This window comes from Diabrotica undecimpunctata, chromosome 4, assembly GCF_040954645.1.
Source record: "Diabrotica undecimpunctata isolate CICGRU chromosome 4, icDiaUnde3, whole genome shotgun sequence".
NCBI classification, from domain to species: Eukaryota; Metazoa; Arthropoda; class Insecta; order Coleoptera; family Chrysomelidae; genus Diabrotica; species Diabrotica undecimpunctata.
The window spans coordinates 134,807,468-134,833,083 of record NC_092806.1 but is presented as its reverse complement, the minus strand read 5'-3'; the positions used below and the strand labels follow the sequence as shown (position 1 = coordinate 134,833,083).

Below are 25,616 nucleotides of genomic sequence, written 5' to 3'. Positions count from 1 at the left end.
ATATGGGGGTTGGATTGAGGCAACTACAAAAAAAAAAGAAATAAAGGGGTACTTATACAAATCTCTTGGGACAAACAGAAAGAAAATAAACCGGAAACACCTCAAGAAATTTAATATAGGGCGCCACTTGAGGTGCCTAATTATACCTATTACAACCACTAGTTGTAACTAGGGAAATAATTATGGAACATCAAAAATATAGAAAAAAATATCTTTTTCAAATAAAACTCAAAATAGATCAGAGAAACAAATCAAACGTTTATTTTTGTCTCATACAAACAGTTATCAACACATAAATGGCATAAAAAATATACTATATAAATAGTTGCCAAATACAGAAAAAAAATTACATGTGTCCGTTTACAAACTCCGTTTACAAAGGGGTTGGAGATACTACAAAAACTTACAAATGTTACCGCACAGAGATTAATTTTTTTTTAAACAAACAAAACACATAAATATCAAAAAAAAAAAAAATAAAGCTAGCTGTCATATGTTAACATTAAAATAAACAAACAATTAAAATGACAACTAAGTTAAACCATAAAATTTACAATTTTTTATTTATTACAAATCCTTTTAAATTTTAACGAAAGCAATTATTGTTTTAGCAAAAACATGTCTGTCTTTACTTTAAAATTAATATGTTAAATGTTACCTTGATTTCACTGTTTCGCACTTAACTTTAAAAAAAAATTGTTAACATCTATGGAACATCTATCTGGACATATTCTCCAACAGGGACAAAGCAACCATTTCCATACTCAGGGACGAACAATCAAAAGATGTAGAATTAGGTTTGGTGGAGGAAGCAAGCTGACGACGGGGACATCCTATATATATTATTATTATATATTTTCAAAATTTCTTCAGTGCCTGTGTACTGCACAAATCTTACGATGATTACTCTGTTCTAAACTGCCGTTATGCAAAGAGTATTATCACCTTAAGCGGTCTTAAGACATAACACAAAAAAATCGAATCGACTCGCGATTCAAAATTGCCCAAACATCTATCTACTCTAAAGTTTCTTGCTTGACTCCATTATAGCACGTCTGCTCTGCTTGGGGCTTAAATGTCGACTCCTTAATACATTACATTTTACCAAATTCAACGCAAAATAAATTCCCCTCTTGACCTAAATCTAATACTGGTGTGGGCGACCCTTCTTACGTCCATAACATAAATTTCTTGTTTTTAAAACAGGCCTCAACTATGTTACAAAGCGACCCTCGTTCTAAGCGACAAAAACAACTTTTTAAATATTCCAGTTTATTGCGTTTTAGAAAAATTGTATTACCTGACTTGCAATATTATATTAGGGGACTCGAATGTAAACAAATGACAAAAACAACTGAATACCAAAACTTGATATTTAGAATCTTAACTTAAAATGCCATAATATATTGACCGTTTTAAAATTCATTTGGAAACAGAAAAACGAAAATATTACACCAAATTTAAAACGCTACAACTCTGACCATGTTCCTATTTGGCACAGTCACGATGTATTATTGTATAAGATAAACAAAGTGGTCAAGTTTAAACTTATTAGTTTTAACACTAATTTTAAAATAAAAGTGTAACTGTGCTCAAATAAAATAAAACTATTTTAACTCACAAATCTACAATAACTTTAATATCAAATTGTATTTACTTCGACGAATATTTATTAATTAGAGTCTTTCATACTCAACCACTTAGAAGTCTGGTTCTCATCTTATGTTGTGGACAAGAGACAGTCACACAAACGGCGCATTTTAGGTGCGTCAGAAATTTGTAATAAAACTAGAACTAAAAAAAGTTCTTTATTTACTTAAGAAAATTATGGAATGGAGATTAGGTTACAGTAAATTGTTGCTAATGATTTTTATGATATTTTAGTCAGTGATTAGTTGTGAGGAACCAAAGCTAATCAAATACAGACTACAACTACCTAATCTACGTTAATATACAAAAAACATTGACTTACTGTATTGTATTATAATAAGAAAATACAATTGAGTGTACACAATAATCAAATAAATAATTTTAAACAATTTATTAAGAGAATTCACATAAAAAAATTAAATCAGATGTTGGTTATTCAGTGGTCCTATGATAATGTCTAAAGCACTATTAATTGCTATTCTTGCTAAGGATGATGCAGCAAGTATGATTTTATTCAAGAGATCCAGCAGCGGTTGGTTGTCGTGAACAAAGTAACTAACAAGTTTCTCTGCAACGTCAGCGACTACCTGTAAATAAGATGTATGCATTTAATAACAGAATATATCTTGTTTATATAGTCTATCTTTGAGTACATATACTATGAGGCGGTCCAATTAGTACCAAGCCTATACAAGAAAAACGAAAATTTTTTTCTTAACATAGTCTTCTCTGTGCGTGATACACTTGACCTAGCAATGTTTTTTCTTTTTCAACCTGTCTGAAAAAATACGTTTTCTCATTTACTGTACAAATATAGAAAATAAGGCGGATGGGGCAGCAGTTAGTAGCCAATTTCGATCAATTTGGCCTTGGCTACGACAGTGCGTTTTCATGTTGGACATTCTAGTCCTTTGGGTCTAGTGTGTACCCGTGGATCCATCTTTTTTCGACGAACACGAACTTCGGATTACGTTAAACATTGTCAAATACAGCTCTGACTCTATCTCGTGATTTCGCTTGTTGTCTGAAGTGAGCAAACGCGCCATCCATCGCACCAACAGCTTTCTCATGCTTAAAATTTCATGCAAGCTATGACCTACGTAATTTTTTGAGATACATATTGTCTCAGCTATCTTGTGCACCTTCAATCGGCGATCTGCCAATACGATACGTCGATTTTTTGTCGCGTTATTCTTCGTGGTAGCCGTTCTCGTAGCACCTGAGCGTAACTTTTCAAAACCGACGTGCGACTTCATTGGAACTCATTAAACCAATTTTTGATGGCTACCATCAAAGAAGAAAAGTCACCGTACACAGCATCAAAACAGTCTTTGATTTCGCTGTGCGATTTCCCTTCCAAATAACAAATTTTTTTGCAACGTCAGTGACTACCTGTAAATAATATGTATTTATTTAATAACATAATACACTCGCGATCATAAAATCCGGGCCACCTTGAAAATCACCGATATTTCATTTTTAACTAGCTTTATTGTAAATATTAATAACACAAATACAAACTAATGCATGTTTCTGAGAATTGTTATCGGCTTAGCGGTTTACTTTGTAATAAAGAATTCCAATAGTCCGATTTCGCGGAAAAGTGCATACTTCCCAAAATGGACGGTACCTGTAACTACCGCTTGTTTTAAATGTCTCATTTTGTGCTTCGACTTTCTGTTCAAACGCAACGCAGTGGCATTATTGCCACCATTAGTGTTTGTTAGTGCCATTATTAGTGTTTACTATTGTTTATTTTTTGCCAAAAATGCCCTTGACTGTTGTTGAGACGGCACAAATGAAAGACGGTCACACTCAACGGCAAGTCGCAAAAACTGTTGGCGTAAGCCTTTCTACGGTTCAACGAGTGCTTCAACGCTTTCAGGAGACCGGTTTGCTATCCAGACGAACTGCCTCTGAACGAAGAAGAACGACCACGGCACGAGATGACCGTTTTCTTGTGTTTCAGGCTTTGCGAAACCGGACCTCAACTGCGATTATGCTTAGAAATCATCTACAGGAATTACGAAATCGCAATGTTAGCGTTGCAACAGTCAGGAGAAGACATCGGTATTTTGGACTATCTTCTCGGGTTATGGCTAAAGGACCGCCACTTCGCCTGGCGCATCGAGTTGCACGACTAGCTTTTGCTCGATAATACGCGCATTGGGGAATTAACGATTGGAGCAAAGAGTTATGCTCAGATGAATCCCGTTTCTGCCTAACTGTATCCGATGGACGTGTAAGAGTTTGGAGGAGAACCGGTGAATGATTTTCACAAGCTTGCATTGCTCCAAGAATGCCATTTGGTGGAGGCTCGGTCATGGCTTGGGGAGGTGTATCTTCCAACTTCCGCACAGAACTACCCTTCATCGAAAATGGGTCCTTAACTGCACGAGGGGACATTACGGAGATTCTGGAAGAACATGTTATGCATACCATGGCAGGGCTTGGGAATACGTCGTTTTTATGCAGAAAAACGTGCGAACGCACGTTGCCACGATCAGTATGCAATACTTGGACGAGGTTGGAATTACGAAGTTACCCTGGCCAGCTAGGTCTCCGGACCTGAATCCCGTTGAACATCTCTGGGACGATTTGAAAAAACGTATTCAACTCCTAAAATCTTCTCCTAATAACGCACAGGAGCTTAAGGATCTGTTAATGAGAAAGTAAAATAACATACCACAACATGTAATCCGGAGAAAAATTGAGAGTATGCCCCGTCGTCTGCAAGAGGATTTTAGAGCAAGTGGAGGCAATACACGATATGAGTCATTGAAATTTCACTGATATTTTACCACGTTCTGTATTTTCCATTTTTTTTCGTATGTCTGTTTTATCAACAATTTGGTTTGTTTTCTGCTTTTTCAACAAAAACAATAAAAAACCGTTTTTTTTTCTTTCAAAACAAACATTGATGACAAATAAAAAATACGTTAGCCTAAAAAAGGTTATTACTGCACGAGAGGAAAAATATTCAAGAAACTTGAAATTTTCAAGGTGACCCGGATTTTATGATCACGAGTGTATATCTTGTTATCAGGACTACAGGGCTGTAAGAAGTATAAAAAAGAAAACGAAAATTTTGGAAAAGTGGCGATTCATTTCTGGATATTAGTCTTTATTCATTTTTGTAAAATCCGAGGACACGCCCAGTTCCACATGCGGTCAAAACACAGCTATGAGTCCTATACAGCTAAAATTTTGACATAAGTTGTCTACAAGAATGTACTAGAGGATAGTAAATTTTTCTTGCCATAGAGGAGCCATGGAACTGTGAATATAAGTACTATAAGATCACCTTCTATAGTAACTCATTATTTAATATACAGGGTGTCCCATAATTAATTGGACATACGCTGATGGGTGTAATTGCTCAAATTAATCATAAATTTATTAATATTTTTTTTATATTATTAGGGATATATTTTTATATATAATATTATAGTATATAATATATATATATATATATATATATATATATATATATATATATATATATATATATATAATTTTTAGGGATATATTAAAAACTATTCATCCGATTTAAGTGAAATTTGGTATCTTGCTATTATTTAGTACGCATAATATGAAAATGATATTAGTTTTGCTATTGGCTTTAGGTAGCGCCACCTTCTATAACATTGGTTTATTAATGTGTCCATAATTTTTTTGTCCGCCTTGTATAAACATTCTAGGAAAAAAACATGAAATACCATTCAATTCTACACAAAAAGGGTATTCTTGTTTCAAATCAAAAAAGTACTTTGTTTTCGAAATAAACGTATTTTGTTAATGATACGCATGTCTGTATTTAATTTTTCGGAAAACAAGCGGTACCGTTCGCGTCATAAAAAACTGGTACAACTCTTATAACCGAAAATCGTGTTTTTCAAGTTGGATAAGTTGATCTTGTCACATATGTCATTCTAATTTCTAGGGCAATCTTGCCAGTTCAACGAAAATATTGAATCAAATCAGCTAAAAGGAGGGCTGTGCGAAAGACACACTATAAAATTACAGTAGATGCATTCCAATGTTCCCTGTGCCAATACCCTACGCTTAAAGATCCTTTAAACATTTTGGGCATTAACTCAACCCTCTCTCTGGCTACTAAATTTATCAGATACTGTTTTTTGTTGTTAATGATAATAATAATACCTATATAAAAACTTTAAACATTTTTGAACGTTCTTTTTTTATTTAGATTTAGTGCAATTCCGTTACCTGTGATGGCAACAAAGAATTGATTCACGAACAATTGTGTCAAGTCTGAACACAGGTTTACAATGGGAAAAAAAAGTGTACCAGTTTTATATGACGGGAACTTACCTAGGTTAATGACAAAGTCGAGACGTAACTATGAATTTATCTATTATTAGTTGTCAAAGTGCAATGCGAGTCATTATTTGTCAAAGTTTTTTATAAACCACTTAAGATAAAGATAAAATGCCACGTCATAGTGAATTTTCTCATGTAGAAAAGCGCGATATGATATGTTTGTATGCCCAGGAAAATTTTTGTTCTCGTAAAGCAGTTTAAAGCTATTTCTAACTTTATTCCAATAGAAGGTAAAACCAAACCATGAAACTATTAGATCACTGTTCGACAGACTAGACGAAGCAGGACCATTTCATCCCAAAAACAGGAATGCTGGAAGACCGACAGTAATTGATGCGAATATGGAGGATGAAATTATTGTGCGTGTTGCAGAAGATCCAGAAACCAGTACAAGGCTTGTTTCTGCGGCCAATGGTATAAGCAAATCTACGGTGTCAAGAATAATATGGACAGAAAATCTATATCCGTATCGTTTTACTCCAATACAGAATCTTTTACCACAGGATTTTCCAGCAAGGCTCCGATTTAGTCAAGGCTAAAAATAATATAAAAAAATATTAATGAATTACCCCGTATAACGAAAACTAGCAACCTTTTGCCAAAGCAATTTGAGCTCAGACGCTTTATTTTAATGCAAGCTATCACCCATTAGCTAATGCCCAATTAATTATGGGACACTCTGTATATTCTCCCAATATTTATTCACTTTTCTCTGATTCCTTCAAATGTATCCAATATGCAGACGATATCTGTATATACTTCATTCAAAATACTTATGATGCTTGCATTGAAGCTCTAGAGAATGCTTTAAAAAATAGATAGAGTTCAATATAAATGTTGTAGAACTTGCATCAGTGGGATGATATTCTCGCCAGTGAATGCAATACTGACAGAATGTAACTAATTTCCTTTGAATTTAAGCCGTCAGTTTTTATCGCAAAAATATTTTTTAAAACTAAAAGCCCGGGAATCACACATGATCAACACATTAAGTTATATTGTAAAAGAAGACTGAACAAACCATTATTGGGAAATAAAAAATTCTTCCCCACTCGCAGAAGCAATAACTGAGACCAATGGAGTCCAAAATTTGTTTGGTAGTAACAAATTACAATACATGCACATCATCATCATCATTATCTTGGTGCTACAGCCCTTAGAGGGCCTCGACCTTCTCAAGCTTTCTACGCCATTCTATTCTGTCCCTCGCTTGCATTTTCCAGTTGCCGACTCCGATCTTCTACAATACATGTACACCGTACCTTTTAAGTCTTTAATACAAACACACACAATTATAATTCCCAAGTATACTGAATCTCATCAAATAAATCATATCCTTCTAAAATCCATACCTAAAATGACCCGTCAGCTTTTCTCATAACTCCCATCTGTCGCTCTCCGCCTGCGCTCCGCGATTGCCATAGCAACCCAGTCGCACCACCCCACCCACGTCTGCACCGGACTAGGTTTGTAAGGTAACCATCCTTATGCAGAGCGATAGGCAGAAAGGAGCGACCGCGCAGGTATTTCAACCATCTTGAACTTAACAAGAAAGATCAGACAACAGGTACAAGCAACTCCAGACATTCATATTCCACCCCGGGGGGTGGTATATTCATTTCACCATCTACACCAGCCCATTAGTTAGTAATAGGCTGCTCCAAAAGAAGACACACACCGTACACTAGATACAAGTAGGGACAAAACAAAACAAAACAACACGTATGCAAATTGATTTCTGTAATGTAGTCAAGTTCTTTGAGAATTTCGGCGTCGGTAGTAAAAGCTGAATAGTGGCTCACCTCACTAACGCCGACAGATACGGCACAATAAAATAAACAGTTCACCTTTTTTGCCGTCTTCTCTCTTTCTCTTCCTTGTGTTTTATGGTTTCTGTCTAAAAAGCAATGATCTTGTCAAAGATTCTTTTGTTTTCAATTGCTTTATTCACTAGTTCCTATGGCTCGCCTAGAGGTTGTAGCATTTTATTTTGAAGTCCCCTCGTATATATGTTAATTGAAATCCCCTTATATATGCATTATAATAACGAAGAATTTTTTCAATGTTTCTTAGTTCGTATCCTTCAATTTAAAACCCAAATAATCTCTTTCGTTCCTTTTAGATCGCCGACGTCGATAATAAATAATTTTATTGTTTATTTATGTCACAGGCGCAAATTTTTCGATATTTCTTTGTTCAAACCGCCCGATATTGCGTTTTCAAATTAATCTACGTCTTAATTTCTGTTGTGTTTAGTTTATACCCTAAGTGCTTTGTTTGTTCTAACTTATGCGAGCAATTTTTAAAGATAATTTTGTCACTTTCGTTGGAGTCGCGGTAAAGAGCGGCCAGCGTCATGTCCAAATTCGATTTGAATTTGTAGTTTTCTGTTTTTGTCCCTTTTCAGGGAAATCTTCGTCTTACGTTATGGAAATCAATTTTAGTAGCAGTTAATCGTCTAATTCCACCTGTTCCGGTTGTTTAAGAGGCAGAGTCATAAGTTTTTGTACTCAGTGCCGGCTTCGGCCTCAAATGGTCGATCCAATTTGTAGAGTGAGATCCAGTCCCTTTTGTTCGTGTGTTCGTGTCCAGGATTCAACTCCATCCACGTCAGATTTTCGTTCCAGATTATGGAAATGGTTTCCCTTTGTTCCAGAGTTTCGTTCTTGCAGTTTCAGTCCAGAGATGTAACAAGTTTTATGTGCGAAATAGTGAAATCCAGGTAACATTTTTTGTGTGTAAATTTAAAGTAAAGCAGACATTTTTTAAAAAAAGTAATAATTGCTTTCATACAAAAAAGAATTTGTAAGATTTAAAGTAGTAAATTTTATGGTTTGACTTTAGCTGTCAATTTATTTGTTCAGTTTTTTTTTAAATTTAATGTTAATTTATGACAGCCCGTTTTAGCATTTTTGATTTGTTTTGTTTTCTTTAAAAGAAAGGTTAGCTTACATGTAAATTTTGTAAGTTTTTGTAGTATCTTCAACTCCTGGAAATTGTAAACAGATGACACATGTAAGTCTTTTTTGTATTTTTGTATTTTGCAGCTATTGTTCTTATATTTTTGTATTGTCTTTTTTTGAGCATTCTTGTGTTCTCTATATTTTGTAACTGTTTGTGGTGACACAAAAATAAATGTTAAATTTTGTTTCTTAACATTTGTTTATTTTTTTAACTAACCCTTTTTGAGTTTAATTTGAAAAAGATTTTGAATGTTTTGCATTTCTGATAATTATATCTCCAGTTACAACTAGCTGGTTGTAATAGGTATAATTAGGCACGTCAAGTGGCGCCCTATATTAAATTTCTTGAGGTGTTTCCTGTTTCGTTTTGTTTTTGTTTGTCCCAAGAGATTTCTGACCCTTTATTTCATTTTTCTGTAGTTGCCCCAATCCAAACCCCCTTGTCTTTTACTTATCCACGACCCCAGCTCTCCTGCCAAAACCTGAGTGCCCGTTCGCACAAGTAGCGATTATTTTGCTTACCCTATCTTCGCCCCAAGAATTTCTATCCCCCATCTTCTACCTCTGGTATTAATACCCCCCATGGTAGGCAAAATATTATCGTTACAAGGTGACCCCAGGCCCAGCTGCAGCAAGGTTCGCCTCACATTGTATGCTGGGCATACGATTACCACATGATGCGCGTCATCCACCACTCCACACTCGGGACAAAGATCTTCCTCGGTCTTCTTTATTCTATATGTATAAGACCGGAAAGATCCATGTCCCGTCATAAATTGAGTGAAGTAGTAGTTAACACGTCTATGTTTACACTCATACCACCTTACTACATCTGAGATAAGGGTCCTCGTCCAGGCAACCTTGTCTGTTTTCCTTGACCATTGGTCCTGCCAGATCTCCAAACTCCTTTTTCTTTCTTGTTTTCCTGAACCTAAAGCTCCATTGCCCTTTTGGTGCATCCGAACCGTTTCATTAGCCAGGATATGCACCGGTACAGCACCGGCCACTACTTGTAAGGCAATGGTTGATACGGTCCTGTACGCGCTGCATATCCTGACCAATGGTTTCCTCTGCGTCTTAAGAAGCATGTCTTTATATTTTGCTTTGTTGAGGATCTCATGCCACACTGGGGCCCCATAAATTAAGATGGACATGATTGACTGTAGGATAATTGATCTTTTGTGCGAACCGGGGCCTCCTATATTCGGCATTATCTTATTAAGGGTTGAGGTCCTCTCTTTTGCCTTCCGAAATGCTTCTTGTATGTGATGTCTGAATGCTATTTTGTTGTCTAGTATGATTTCCAAGTATTTTACGGTCTTCTGGGGTCTTAGGTCGGAGCCTCTGAACCGAAAATTTACGTTTTTTCTATCCCTTGGTCCCATCAAGATGATAACTTCGGTCTTTTCTACTGCAAGTTTTAGGTCATTTCTCTCTATCTATCTCGCAATTTTTTCTATTGCTTCTTTACTTTGTTTATAATACCCTAATTCATATCTTCTATAAGTGGGGCTAGGTCGTCTGCATATGCAATAGCCCTTACTCCTTGTGTTTTGTTCACTTCTAGTACCCCGTTGTATAAAATATTCCATAGTGTGGATGCCAGGACTAACCCTTGACCCTCCAGCAGTCATTTTCATCTTATTTTTCTTCGATATGCATATATATGGACACATATTCCGGGGTTCCAAGTTCGACAATCTTGTCTACCATTTCTTTTTGCTTGTTTTCACCGCGTTTCTTATAAAGATCACGGCGTTGACTGCTGATCGACCTTTTCTGAATCCATATTGTTGGTTGGATAGAGCTCTCTTATCTGCTAACACGCCTTCCAGCCTCTTCTTGACAAGATTCTCATAAAACTTGCCAAGTTAGTCCAGTTGAAATATAACCATAATTTTAAAGTCTTTTTTGTTAAAAGGTTAAATGTAACATTTGCTAATAAACATAGTTTTAATTTTGTTTTGTTAGAAGGTCCACTTCAATGTAAGGTTTGTGGATTAATTTTGATATTTTTATTTATATATATATATATATATATATATATATATATATATATAAAATAACTGTTTATGTGAAATAAAAATAAATATGTAATGATTAATGATTCTTTTAAACCAGAAGTTTAAAAATTATGTCTTTTAAACAGATATTCGCCCTTGAAATTTTTTAGGAAAGAAAAGTTTCTCTGTCTAGACAAAGGATTTTTTTAAACGGCGTTCTATTTTAAATAGTGTAGAAACCTTCTTGTGTGTTGTTGCCCAGGACATCTCTGTAAGTATTTTTTTTATTTCTTTTTTATAGTTAGTCCTCTCCAAATAAAAGAAATCCTTATCCACGACTCAGCTCTTCAACCGAAACACGAGTAGCCGTTCGTAAACGTTTTAATTTATTTGCTTACCCTATCGCCAAGCCCAGTAATTGTTCAGTCCCCCCATTTAAGCCCCCTATAAGCAAAATAAATAATTGTTACAGTGTTTGTATGCAATTCTTGTATTTTGCCGAACATGACGTCAGTTTTCATAAAGGTGTTAATTAAATAAAGTTTACACGATTTTTGCCAATTTTTACGATTCTCATAAGATCAAAAAATTTATCACTTTGATTGGCCAGTCGTAGGAAAATTTCTAGCCTAATTTTTAAAAACTATAACATAGAATTTTGATTTTAAGTTTTAGCAACAAATATGAGACAATGAATATACATAAAAAAACGCAAAATTTAAACTTTTAGATGACACTCGATTGCACATCACCGGAATTGCCTTCACGAAGATAGAATTGGGTGGAGTTTGTAGCTAAGGTTGTGTGGTTTTAAAAAAGTACTTGTGTCATTTAAAAGAGGTAGTTTCAAACATTTTATATTGTTTGTAACGTTAAAGTTCAAATTCGGTATTTTTTAGGCATATTTCAAGTATCTCACATTTGTTGTCAAAACTTCTTAAAACCGACTTTTCATGCTAAAAGTTTTGAAGATTGAGCTATGGTAATATAAATTTAAACTTTTAGATGACACTCGATTGCACATCACCGGAATTGCCTTCACGAAGATGGAATTGGGTGGAGTTTGTAGCTAAGGTTGTGTGGTTTTAAAAAAGTACTTGTGTCATTTAAAAGAGGTAGTTTCAAACATTTTATATTGTTTGTAACGTTAAAGTTCAAATTCGGTATTTTTTAGGCATATTTCAAGTATCTCACATTTGTTGTCAAAACTTCTTAAAACCGACTTTTCATGCTAAAAGTTTTGAAGATTGAGCTATGGTAATAAAAATTACATAGTAACTGGTCAATGAAGGTGATAAATATTTAATGCGATTCATAAATAATGGCAAAATGGCGCAACGTTTATTTATTTAACACCTTCATAAAAACTGTCTTCATTTGTGACAAAATACACAAATTACATACGAAAGCTGCACTCTTCAACTTCAAAACGCATTTTGATTTTTGTGGATATATCACTCTCATTAAAAGATATCGAATATCATTTAAAATTGATTTGGCTCGTGCAACTGACATTTATAATTGTCGGTCGCTTCCAGCGTTCTTTCTGAGAGAATGGTTCACTATACAGAAAAACCGCTAATTAATATTTTTGTTCAAATTTGTGTTAGCTACATTTTTTAATTAAAAATTTTTCTCTACAGTGCACAGATTCTTGAAGCCGAAACATATGAATAGAGTTTTTTTTGCATATTTAGTAGGGTCCCAAACTTGATATTCTTAGCAAAATTTAGCTCATTCGTACGTTTTTTGGAGGTCCAGTGGCATTTTCGTTTCTGACCAGATTTTTAAATGGATTGAATCCAATGATTATCCTCTTTCACAAACAAAATATACGTAACTTGGTGGTTTAAGTGGTGACTACTACAAATCTTTATGGCATAATATAGATATTTATAATATATTTAAAAACAATAAACTTACATCGAAGACATCCTTATTAGGAGGTAATAAAAGGTTTACTACGGATCCCAATCCATAGTAGAAAGTTTTTAGCAAAGTCTGCAAATCTGGAATTCGGGAACGTGTTTTAGTAGTTACTGCAATTGCACTTTTTATAGTATGAGCTCTACAAAAAAAAAGCGGATAAATAAACTTGTCTTTTGCATCTTGTAACAAATATTGGATCTAGTTTTATACATTTAATGGGTGAAATGAGAAACATAATGTTAGTATAAATTGGCAGACCTGTATTGAATAAGACTTCTTAAACTCCGATCGCTCAATTTCTTTATGGCATACGTTTAGTTGTTTATACAAATTCTTTAATTTTTATAAACTTTACAGGACCAGAACTTTTTTTATTAAAAAGATAAAGGCTTAGTTTTAAATGGATTATCTTGTTGGTCAATTATGTTTTTATATAGGGATAAAAATAATTGCTTAAGAAGTTTTTTAAACCTAATTTATTGCTATGAAATAGGAGCAACTTTTACAATAAAAACTAATTAATCTACAGCACCCTATACAGTGCACACATTTTTAACTTATTGATTCTTATAGTTAAAATCCAGACCAGTGATTCTCAACCTGTGGGGCGTGTATTATTATTGGAGGGGCGGGAGCCTATTCGAAAAAAAAAAACATCAACAACATTGACTAATTTACTAAAATCAAAGCAAAACACAATTCTTGCAAAATAAAAAGTAAAATACACTTGAACACTAATATAACACGTATAATTATAAAGAGCACTGAACACTAAATTATGAACAAGTTTAATAATAAATCGGTGACTTCCTTGAGCTTGTTTTGTAGAGCAAAGTTTATCGAAACGGGGTGTAATATTATAAATAGACGTTCTCAGTTTTTTTTTTTCTATATTTAGCTGCGATCTATATTTGGTCTTCAAAGCAGCCACCACAGAAAATCCTGTTTCGCAAAGGTAGGATGTTGAAAACGACAATAGTATACGGAACGCTTTAATTTTCAGTGCAGAAAACTCCATTTTCATTTACTCCTGCCCAAAATTCAAAGAGGAATTTATTATTAAACTGTTTCTTGATTTCATCATTTGCCGTGAAGTCAATGAAGGTTTCTTCTTCGGCAGTAGAGAGCCCTTCCGGTGTAATTTGGAACGGCTTGCTAATCCACTCGTAACTACTTATTAATTTGTCGTCGGCAAAACAATATCTTTTAAAATGTTTAGTCAGCATCGCTAAATGATTTTTAATAGTTACAAAAACAATTTTCACGTGTTGTTCTTCAACCTTGTAAGTTTTAATACATTCATCCACATTTGCAAACATTTCTAGGTTTTTTTTCCTTTAAATTTCTGCTCCACAATTCCAATTTTTTACAAAAACCATTAACTTTATCACTCGTATCCAATATATGTGCATTAGCTCCTTGAAGCTGAATGTTCAAAATATTAAGTTTCTCGAAAATGTCAACCAAGTAGCTCAATTTCATCAAAAATAAACTATCTCGAAACATCTCGGCTTCCAGTCTTCTAGAAAAATATCGATTTCATGTCTTAATTCAAAAACACGTTGTAAAAATTTCCCACGTGGTAACCATCTTGCCTCATAATAAAATAATAATGATGAATGTAATGCACCCATGTCTTTACAAAGTGCAGAAAAAATTCTGGGTTTCAAAGGTCTCATTTTTATGTAATTAACTGCTGTTACAACCGTTGTTAGCACAATATTCAGTCCAGGAGACATTCCTTTGGAAGCCAGAGCTTCTCTGTGGATTATACAGTGTGTCCATATACACATTGTAAACTTTTGGTTTACAAGCGCTTGTAGACTATGAAATTTTCCGGACATTGCACGAGCACCATCTGTGCATATTCCGACGTAATTCATCCACTCTATTTTTGCTTCATTTATATAATCGTTTAAGATAGCAAATAATGCGAGCGACTTTGCTTTCAGTTCTATTGGTTTGCAAAAAAGTAGTTCTTCTACTAATGATATGCCATCACAAAATCGAACGTAGGCAATAAAATGAGGATCTTTATTACTATCTGTTGTCTGATCGAAAACAGCTTGTCGCGCAACTTCCCGAGTAGCTGATCCTGTACATCTTCAGCTATATATAGGTATAGACTTCAATTTTTTGGCAAAATTATCTACATAGTTTCTACAATTTAAATTGCAGCTGTCAAAATAAGCTCTTCACCAATAGTGTGAGGCTTTTTACATCTAGCTATTTTATGGGAGGTTTTATAAGAGGCAAGTAAAGCTTTTTCATTCACAGTCAAAGTTTTTTTTTACATTGATTTTTGTTTTTCATGTGATTTTAATTTTAACTCGAAGAATTCTCGGGGTTGATTAATGCACTCACTATGAAGCGTTTCCAAATGTCTTTTAAGTTTATTTGGTTTCATGCAGTCGGCTGCTAAAAGTTTTGAGCAAATGATACATAGAGGCCGTTCTTCTTCATTTACTTCAGTAAACGTAAACCAAAATTTAAGTAATCTTGAGAATATTTTCTTGATTTTATTTTTGGAACCACCCTCGCCTGTACACTTGTTAATGCTTCACTAGTATCGAATGCTCGCTTACGCCCAGTTAAAAATTTATCCATGATTTTGTATAAATTTAAGTATATTTACCTACTGCTTGAAATATTTTAATACCGTGAACTGCAATTAATACACGCAAACTACAACATAAACATTCACAATAAATTTAACAGGTGCAGAAGGACTGACTGGACTGACTAAACTGACTCGACTGAGGTCTGGTCTGGCTGGGTCTGAGGAGGAGAGAGAAGAACTCGGAACTCGGAAGTTCTCGCGAAGAGAGACGATCGGTTCTGGATTGGTGTTGCCACATATCAATAAATTTACTTATTCTCGGTAATTTGGTAATTAAGGTTTTACTGTAAGTTTAGTGCAAGGGTGGATCCAGAGAGACCGGTTAAAAAATTTGACAAATAAATATACTTTAATAACGATAAGGTTTGATTGTCTTTATGGCACTCAAGTGTGTGAAAAGTGCCTTAAAAAAATTTCGGTGCCACCGAAAAAAGTTCATGTAACACCACCCCCCCCTGAAAATCGGTCCTGGATTTATATATTTGTATTGTATAAGGGGGGCCGAGGTGAAAATAATTATATAAAATTGGGTCGCAACTGATGAAAGGTTGAGAAATGCTGGTCCAGACAAAGATTAAAAAAAAATAAAGTTTTCTACGACCAATAGAAGTGGAGTTGGCTTAATTATTTAAAAAATCACAGCTGCTGGGTTTCTAACAATTAAGGATTAAAATTAACACCATTCAATATTTAAAAGTCTATATTTTAAAAAGATATAATTTATATATTAAATAAACCTCAATGTTTAATCAAAAAACATCAATTTAATTGAAGTTGAAGCAGCAGATAGAATCTAGTGTAGGGTCTTATTTCTAAGACATATGTCATTATTGGTCTTACACTGGCTTCATAAATTCTTGAGTTCATCTCAGTGTTAATGTGTCTGTTTCGTCATATAGTGGTATTAAGGTTTCGCCATATAGTGATATATAGTGATTAATTGCCAGTCTATTTGCTTTTTGAATTTGATCTCTCGCTTTTTTGTCCAGGTCTTCATAGCTGTACAGTCTAATTTTAAGGTATTTTATTTCCATTACTTGTTCAATACTGATGCCATCAATTTCTATTTTACATCTGGTTGGTTCTTTGCTAATTACTATTGTTTTAGTTTTGTGGGGACCCTTTCTATTATACAGAAGATCCATTACATCTTTGAATTACATTGTTTTACTCTGTCAAATGCTTTCAAGTCAATCATATACAGAAATGCTGGTCTATTATACTCTAGTAATTTCTCAGTAATTTGCTGTATAACGGATATTGCATCTGTACACGATTTTCCACTACGAGAACACTGTTCTTCGTCTGCTAAATTTATCCTCTGATTTATTAGCACTTGTAAAATTTTAGTTGTAAGTTTTAGTGTAGTATTTAACAAGTTTATACCTTTGCAGATTTCTGGCTGTTTTTTATCTACTTTTCGAATGGTAGAATTAGTTCGCTCTTTCTGCATTCTTGCAGTAGTTTATTGTGTTTTATAATTTTATTAATTAATGTTGTTAATTGTTCTATTATTGTTGCTTTACAATATTTCAGTAATTTGTTTGGTATCCTCTTTACTTGCTGCCTCTGAGTTCTTCAGCTTCAGCATAGTCAATACGTGTAGCCTTTTCTATGTGTTTTGGTTCTATTAATTTCTTTACCTCCATTCTTTGACCTCTTATAAAGTGCCATATTTCCTTCTGAACCATAAAAATTATGTTTTATTTCTTTCTAAAAGCGTTCCCAGTAATCATTATTTATTTTTCTTAAAAGTGCATGTGTTTCGTTTCGTATTGTCTTGTAATTATAGTATGCCTCTTGGTTTTTTATTGGCATGTATTTCAGGTAAGCGTTTTTCTTTCTTAAAATTTTTTCTTCACTTTTATTCAAAACCATAAAGTTCTTCGCCTTAGGAACGATTTATTTTTATTTATATTTCTTTCATTAGGAACTTCCTTGGCCGATGCTAATATATTAGACTTAATTTTTGCCCAGCTTTCTTGTAATCCATCGTTTTCTGTGATATATTCGACTTTTATCATTGTGGTGTACTCTGGTGTTTTGTTTTGTTTCTGCTGATGTTAGTGCGCTTACATCCAAAATTTGAGAGGGGTGTAACTGTCTAGTTGACAGAATATCGTCTATCATAGATCTTTCTTCTCTAAAGCTTTCAAAAGTGTATTTGTATTCTTTTTTTCTTGTGAGGGAAAAATGTATTATTATTACGTATTTCGTTTATGCTGCCGAGCTGCCTCAGAAGATCTCTGTTTTTATTTCTGATATTTTCATTATATTGCTCTTTTAATCCTGGAACTATATCATTGCCAACACGGGCAATAAAATTACGCATAATGATTATACATTTATCATTTGGGGTCTCATTTATTACAGTCTTAAATTATTCGTAGAACTTTTTCCTTGTGGTAGTATTCATGTTGTTCTCTGGTGCATAGATTGCTGTCACATTCAGAGGTTTGACATTCAATTTAACTTTAACACTAACTATTCCTTCAGAGATATATTTACATTTTTGTACTCGGTGTAAAAATTTTCTGTGCACTATCTTCTTTGGCTCTAGTTTCTTTCGCAACACCACTGTACATCATAAGATGTTTTGACCATTTCCTTTTTGATTCGTCTTTATTTTTTTCTAAATGCTCTTTTGTAATTTCCTACTCTCTTGTGTTTAGAGATTTTACTGCATCAGTTTCAAGAACCGATGCGAAATATATTTCTCGTTTACCCCAAATTCGTTGTTCTCATTCTCGAGTAAGTGATGACGTCCAATTTGACTAACATTTTTTCGTTTGAGACTTCTGTTCAAGTGTCCAAGGAGTGTCCAAGGAATTTTAAAAATTCGTCTATATAGCCACATTTCGAATGTCTCCAATATTTTACAGATTGTGCTTTCACAGTCTAAGCTTTTACCTGATATAGCAGTTGGGTGCATATATAACATTCGACGAACTTCAATCTTATATCCCCAAACTTCTGCCCTTACTATTGCTGTTTAATTGTAGTATATATTATTGATGAGAATATCCTTACGATGTACGTTTATGTTTCTTAGTGCATGTATAAATTTACCATCTTGGACTCAGCCAAACGCTTTTTGGTAGATCTACAAAACTTTCATTAAATACACTATATTTTTGCAATAGTTCCGTTATTGCAAACAGTGCTTCTCCTGTGCCAATTCTGCACCAAGGCTAAATGGAGATTATACAATGTTATTAGGAGATAGAAAAAGATGGCGATCGAAATGCGGGAAGCGGCAGAAGCTGTAGGATCCCCGCTTATATATATATATATATATTATAAGGTCTAAGACGAGGAAATACTTATAAACAGAGAACGATTGAACAACATAAGATACGCTGATGATACTGTCATTTTTGCAGACAGTCTTGAAGATCTGCAGACACTTTTCTCCAGGATGGCAGAAGTTAGAAGCGGGTTGGGGCTTGATTTGAACATCAAAATTTGATTGGGGTTGAACATCAAAAAAAAAACAAATATGTGATTATACGCAAAAATAGCATATCACCTGATCAATTACTAGTTAACCAACAACCTATAACACAAATCACCAACTTTTGTTATCTGGGTGCAAACTTAAACGAACAGTGGGACCAATCGACGGAAATTAAGATAAGGATCGAGAAGGCAATATATCAGCTATCGTCAAAATAAAAAAAATCCTTAACATCCACAATCTCTCTCTCTTGTCGTTTCCTCATTGCTAAGGATCGTGATTTCCTACAATGCGGGCTGTCAATTCTCTCCATCTCTTGCGATTTTGGGCTGCTCTCATGGACTCGGAAAACGTCTCTCCAGTGGCTTTCTGTACTTGATCTGACCATCGGATAGGTGAGCGTCCTCTGCCTCTACGTCCTTCTACGTTTCCGCACACAATTAGTCTTTCTAAGTTGTCATTGTCTCTTCTCGCAATGTGGCCAAAAAACTTTAAAACATTTGCAAGACACTGAGAGGAGAGTCTGATCTGAATGTTTAGCTCTTCGAGAATCGACTGATTGGATCTGTGCTCCGTCCACGAGACGCGTAGCATTCGTCTCCAGCACCACATTTCGAATGCGTCAATCCTTTTCCTATCCTCTGATTTTATTGTCCATGTTTCGGCACCGTAACTGAAGATTGAAAAAATGAGTGTCCGTACCAGTCTCATTTTGAGTTTTTTGGATAAAGAGCGGTCCTTCCATATTTTTGAAAGTCGACTCATCGCGTTCTTGTCCATCCCTATTCTTCTGCGAATTTCCGTATGGGAGGAGGCTGCATTGCTTAAGGAAGATCCTAGATACGTGAACTCGTCTACTTTCTCGAATTGATTTAGGGCGCCTGTTGTTTGGAGGATATTCGCGTGGTCCACAATCATGATTTTTGTTTTCTGATTATTAATCTTGAGCCCACACTTGTTGCTTTCGGTTTCTACTCTCTTTATCAGTCTCGACATCTCCTCTTCAGATGTTGCTATCAGTGTTGTATCGTCTGCGAATCTTAAGTTTAAGATCTTTTTTCCTGCAATGGAGATGCCGCCTCTCCATCCATCGAGTGCGTTCCTCATTATGTATTCTCCATATAAATTGAACAGGTCTGGAGATAGTATGCACCCTTGTCGTACACCTCTGCTGGTTTTGAAGGTATCAGATTGCTGGTTTTCAATTCTTATTTTAACTGAGTTACCTTCGTATAAGTTTTTAATTAATATTGCCAAATGATTTGGAACTCCCATCTCATGAAGAACTGCCCAGAGAACTTCCCACTTCACACAATCAAATGCCTTTTGGTAGTCTAGAAAACAGATTATTATTGGAATTTTAAATTCGCGGGCCTTTTCTATGAGCTGCCGCATATTAAGGATTTGCTCTCTCGTACCCTTTCCTTTGACAAAGCCTGCTTGTTCTTGGGGAATTTGTTTGTCTAAGTATTGTTGAAAACGGCGTTTATTGATTCTTAGTAATATTTTGCTTGGATGGGAAATCAGTGAGATGGTACGATAATTACTACACTTTGTAGTTGTTCCTTTTTTATGGATTGGTATGCACAATGATGTGCGCCATTCTCTGGGCCACTTTCCGCATCTCCAAATTTTATTACAAAGTTTCCACATTATGTAACATCCTTTGTCTCTCATGTTCTAAAGGAGCTCTCCCGTGATATCATCGCAGCCAGGGGAATTATTCTTCTTGAGGTGAGTTACAGCTTCTTCAATCTCGGACAGCAGAATTTCAGGTTCAGGGTTGTATGCGATGTTTTCGAGGGCTGAAGTGTAGCCTAGATTTACGTGTTCTTCCCTGTAGAGCTCTGAACAATAGTTTTTCCATGTTTCCAACACTCTGTCGATATCACTTATGGTAATACCATGTTTGTCCTCTATTGCATAGTTCTTGGGTTTAAATTCTCTTGCAAGAATTTTCACTTACCGGAAGAGGTCTTTGGTTTCATTTCGATATCCGTGATTTTCTATTTCTTGACAGATTTCAGAGATGTATTCTTGTTTGTCTTTTCAGCATCTTCGTTGAATATCTCTGGAGAAAGCTTTATATGTCTGTTGATCACAGGGGCCAACTTTAAGTTGCTTTCTTTGTTCAATCACTTTCCACGTGTTTCTGCTGATCCACGGTTGAATGCTATTATTTATAGATGGTTGGCGACATTGGTTCACTGTTGTTACGATGGTTTCTTTAACATCCACAATATAAAATTGGAAATAAAAAGGAAATAAAAAAGGAAATAAAAAGAGTCATGGACATTAACTGAAGCATCACTGAAGAGACTCGAAGCGTTTGAGATGTCGTGCTATAGACGCATGTTGAGGATTTCCTGGATAGACAGAGTTACCAACGATAAAGTACTACATTGAATGGGTAAAGAGCGCGAACTACTCGTAACCATAAAACGTCGCAAACTAGAATACCTGGGCCATATAATGCGCAATGAACAACGATACAACCTACTTCGGACCATACTTCAAAGTAAAGTGCATGGGAAAAGAGGTCCAGGACGAAGAAGAATATCCTGGCTGCGTAACCTGTGAAAATGGCTTAACTTAACCACTACCGGACATTTCAGGGCAGCAGTCAACAAAGTCAGAATAGCCATGTTAGTGTCCAACATATGCAGCGGATAGGCACCATTGGAAGAAGATTATAAGTTCTATGACATACACCACAGATAATAGACCAGAAGGAACAAAAATCAAAAGATTGCTTTAAACAACAGAAATAAAGTTAGTTCGTGGGATTACTGGAAATACTCAGGCGAGAAAACGTAAGGAATACAAGTGGGGTAGAAGATATTAACGGTATGTGTCGAACATAAAAAGAGTGAAATTAACACATTAGCAGAATATACGATAGAATAATGGTAAGAATCACTCGAGATAAATCGCCAAGGGGACAGAAAAGTATAGACCGACCCAGAAAAAGGTGGAGCGACAATCTGAATATTGATGCAGCTGAATGAAGTTTTATAAGGAAATTCGTCTGAAATAAAGAAAGAAGAAGACAAAGATCTATTAAAATTAAGACGAATATCAGTAAAGAGTAAACATAAATTTTACTAAGATAATTGTCTAAGAGTTAATCGCAATTCATACATAATATAACAGATTTTAAAAGTATGGCGCATTATAATGATAATATTGTTTTTTCACTAAACAATTTTTGCTTTGTTTTTCTAATTTTTTTTACTACGTGCCATTTACTCTTTTATCAATATTATATGCCCATGGTGTAAACGTTACAAAATACAACAAGACTTACTTACAAATACTTACTTATAAATATGACTTACTTTTCAACAACAGTTTTACGGACGTGTTCCGGATTTTTATGTGCCTCAAGTAACTCTCTCAAAGCCTTCATGAGAGCTGCAGCATTTTCGCTGAAAATGTAAAAAAATATTAAATAAAACGTTCTGTAACTTACCACTCGACACTGAGGAGTAAACAGATTGAGACCTCAGTGCCGTTTGACGGTTCTTGTATTTATACAAAAACAAGATACTCGTACGTCACGAGTGAGGGGAGTAGGTAGATTGAGACCCCGAACTCAAACGGAACCGTATTTTCCTTAACAATGGCTCAGAAATGGGTGCCGAAACCTCTAGTTTTCAATTCTTAACGCGGTTAAGGAAAAAGATGAAGGCTCTGTTCAAGCAAAAATAATAAAAACACAAAGAGTTCATGTACTGTTTGTAAGATAGTGTGATAACTGTATAGCTAATATTTGTAAAGAATGTGCAAAGTAACTGTTTATCTGAATTCCAAAATTGGTAAAGTTTGGGTGTTGTAGTTTTTCATATAGATGGTTTATTGTTTTGATTTATTTTGTTTTTTCATACTTTGTATATTTGATTAATCACTATTTAAATGGGAATAAGACACAATTAAAGATTAAAATACGTTTATTGACGTTTCAATTTCCACTTCGGAAATCGTTCTCAAAATACAAACATTTTGAGAACGATCTCCGAAGTGGAAATTGAAACGTAAATAAACGTATTTTAACCTTCAATTGTGGCTTATTCCCGTTTAAATAGTAATTAATTTAAAATGCCACAAGAAAATAGCTTCAGAACAATATTGTATATTTGATCTTTCAAATATTTATAAACATTTTAAACAAAAAAAAATTACGATATTTTTAGTAAAACGTTTCATTATTTAGGATATTTTAACATGTAATTTGTAATATGTTTAATCAATAACAATTTGGAAGTATAAAAAATTGCATTCACCAATTTAAAATATATCAAACAAAATTATATTTAGCATAATTTGTCACATTTTAAAAAAATGTTGGCAATACCAAATATAAATTACATGGGCTCTACATGGAACCATATCATTAATTATGTTCCAGAAAGTGCACGCCAGTGGTAGAAGATTAAACTTGAGTTGTGGCTTATTCCTGATAAAAATAGTAATTGCAAGAACTTTACAGTTAGGAACATGTAGGAAAAAACACCGATTTCGGACTAAGCGCAAACGTGGATTATGAATTAGAAGGCTGCGAACAAAATTCGAAGAAGAATTAAAAATAAAATTGAGACATGGAATAATACATATTTGTTTAAGGAGGAGTACTAAATTAACAAAGAGCACAGAAATGAGTAGTGACATTAGAATAAAGTAAATAAAAATAGAAACACTCGCCAAACTTCCTTCCTTCCACCAAAATTCCTATCAATTGATGAGTTTCGCCACAAATACTTTGTGACAAACAATTAAAAATACATATACATTTAAGACTTACTCAGTTAATTCGAAAGGCTTTGCTGGGTGGTTAGATTGAACACCGCAAATGCAAATAACTACAAAAATAATTATTAAATTAAGCTTCATTTTGTTCGTTTTTGAAACAAATATGTTTCAGTTCAAATTTTGGCCCCTTTATATTTTAAGATCATAATAGTATTGGTCATTAAAATAAAACGAACAATGGACAATGCATTATATTTATAATGAGATAATTAAAAAAGATAATTTTTTGATTAAAATATCCTAAAAATTGGACATTATGTTTACTCAAAGACGAAGTACTGGTCAGTCAAAAATTGATCAAAAAAATTGGTGTATTCCTTGCTCTAAATATTGCTGAGGCTCGCGTCGATTGAGCATTTGCGATATACAGTAAGAGGATAAAGTGTGAAATCTTTAATGTTAAAGATAAAACAAAATCACTTGAACACGTCGATTTTTTAATTTCTTCTAATATCTAACTGTATTAAAGTTTTGGTATTTTGATGAATGCTTATAAGGTTAGCGCCCCATCCTCAATTTTTGTTTATAGTAAAGGTAGTCATATGGAACTTTATTTGAAAGGGTATCAATATCGGCATACAATTATAACACTTTGTCGAAATTAAGTTTTTGCATGAAAACAATGGTTTATGCAGTTCTAAGTAGGAATCTGTTGAGATTTCGTTACTAGTTTAAAAGATGGCGCTGTAAATAAGTTGAAAATGGCAGCTAAGTGACATCGAATTTGCGTAAATGGACAGTGGAAGTGTGACGTCACAACTGTCAATTACTTTCCAAACAAAAGTTGAAATGCCCAATTCAAGACTTTTTAATTTCTATAAAGTTAACATTTTGCTTCCTCTGCTGCTTTTTCTTTTAAGTATAGTGTTTTTTACGATAATACCATCATAATTCAGTGTTCTATTTCTATGAAATATAGTTTAAAAGTTTAAATTAAAGACATTCTAACCTTACTTTATTGATACATGCATTTTATTGTTATTTTTATAAAACAACATGCTTTATTATTTACATAACCTTGTAAAATTGTAGTAACTATTAGAATACTTAGATATTGCAAAAAGCGGAAAGATTCTGTAAAAAAATGAAAAAATAACGAAAAATACGAATTATCCACACTAAATAATGTTTGTTTGGAAAGTGAAACTGACAGATGTCAATAAAATCTACGTCATCACTTCCACGGTCCATAATGGTATGTGTAAAACATGGCGTCTAACGATCAGCTGGATCAATGTTTTGTTGCCAAAAATAAAGATGTTTTAAGCGAAACTTTGCTAACAAATAGTGACAGCGAGTTTTATGATTCAGATAAAGACCCGGAATATATGCCTAACGATGACAATGGGCCAATAAAGGAAAGAAAATTATTGAATAAACTACACTGCATATAAACAATGGTAAGTTAAGTAAGATACCATTTTTACAGGCTTTTTACAGGCTTTTACAGGCTTTTTACAGGCTTTTTACAGGTTTTGTAGATATTTAGTTATTTGCATGCTAGTTCTATGTACAGATAGATTTATATTTTCTTTTTTCTTGCAGAAATCTAAGATAGCATGTAAAATTCCATCAACATCGTCAGACCAGGATATAAATGAGGAAAATTTGACACGACAAACAACTGAAGTTACAAACACAGAAAGGAAAGGGCGAAAACGTAAACGTGAAAATAAAAAATAAACCAAGGAAAAGAATAAAAGAAATAGTTGCGAAAGATATCGTGGCAAGGGAATGGTACAAAAAGAGAAGTCTATAGATCAGACTGCTGTTGTAGAAATAAATGTTTTACACTTTTATCCGAAGATGAAATGAAAAACATTTTTGAGAAATTTTGGAAA

At 34.2% G+C, this 25,616-nt stretch overlaps 1 protein-coding gene across 1 annotated transcript; it reads right to left on the bottom strand.

Annotated features, from left to right (window-relative positions):
• Positions 1-1,789: 1,789 nt before the first annotated feature.
• Positions 1,790-23,927, bottom strand: LOC140438424 (uncharacterized). Its single transcript, XM_072528105.1, has 4 exons — positions 23,768-23,927; positions 22,305-22,394; positions 12,884-13,028; positions 1,790-2,237 (listed from the first exon to the last, which is right to left on the bottom strand). Exons 1-4 carry the CDS (start codon positions 23,854-23,856, stop codon positions 2,067-2,069), a joined length of 495 nt encoding a protein of 164 aa, XP_072384206.1. The 5' UTR covers positions 23,857-23,927; the 3' UTR covers positions 1,790-2,066.
• Between the last annotated feature and the right edge of the window lie 1,689 nt (positions 23,928-25,616).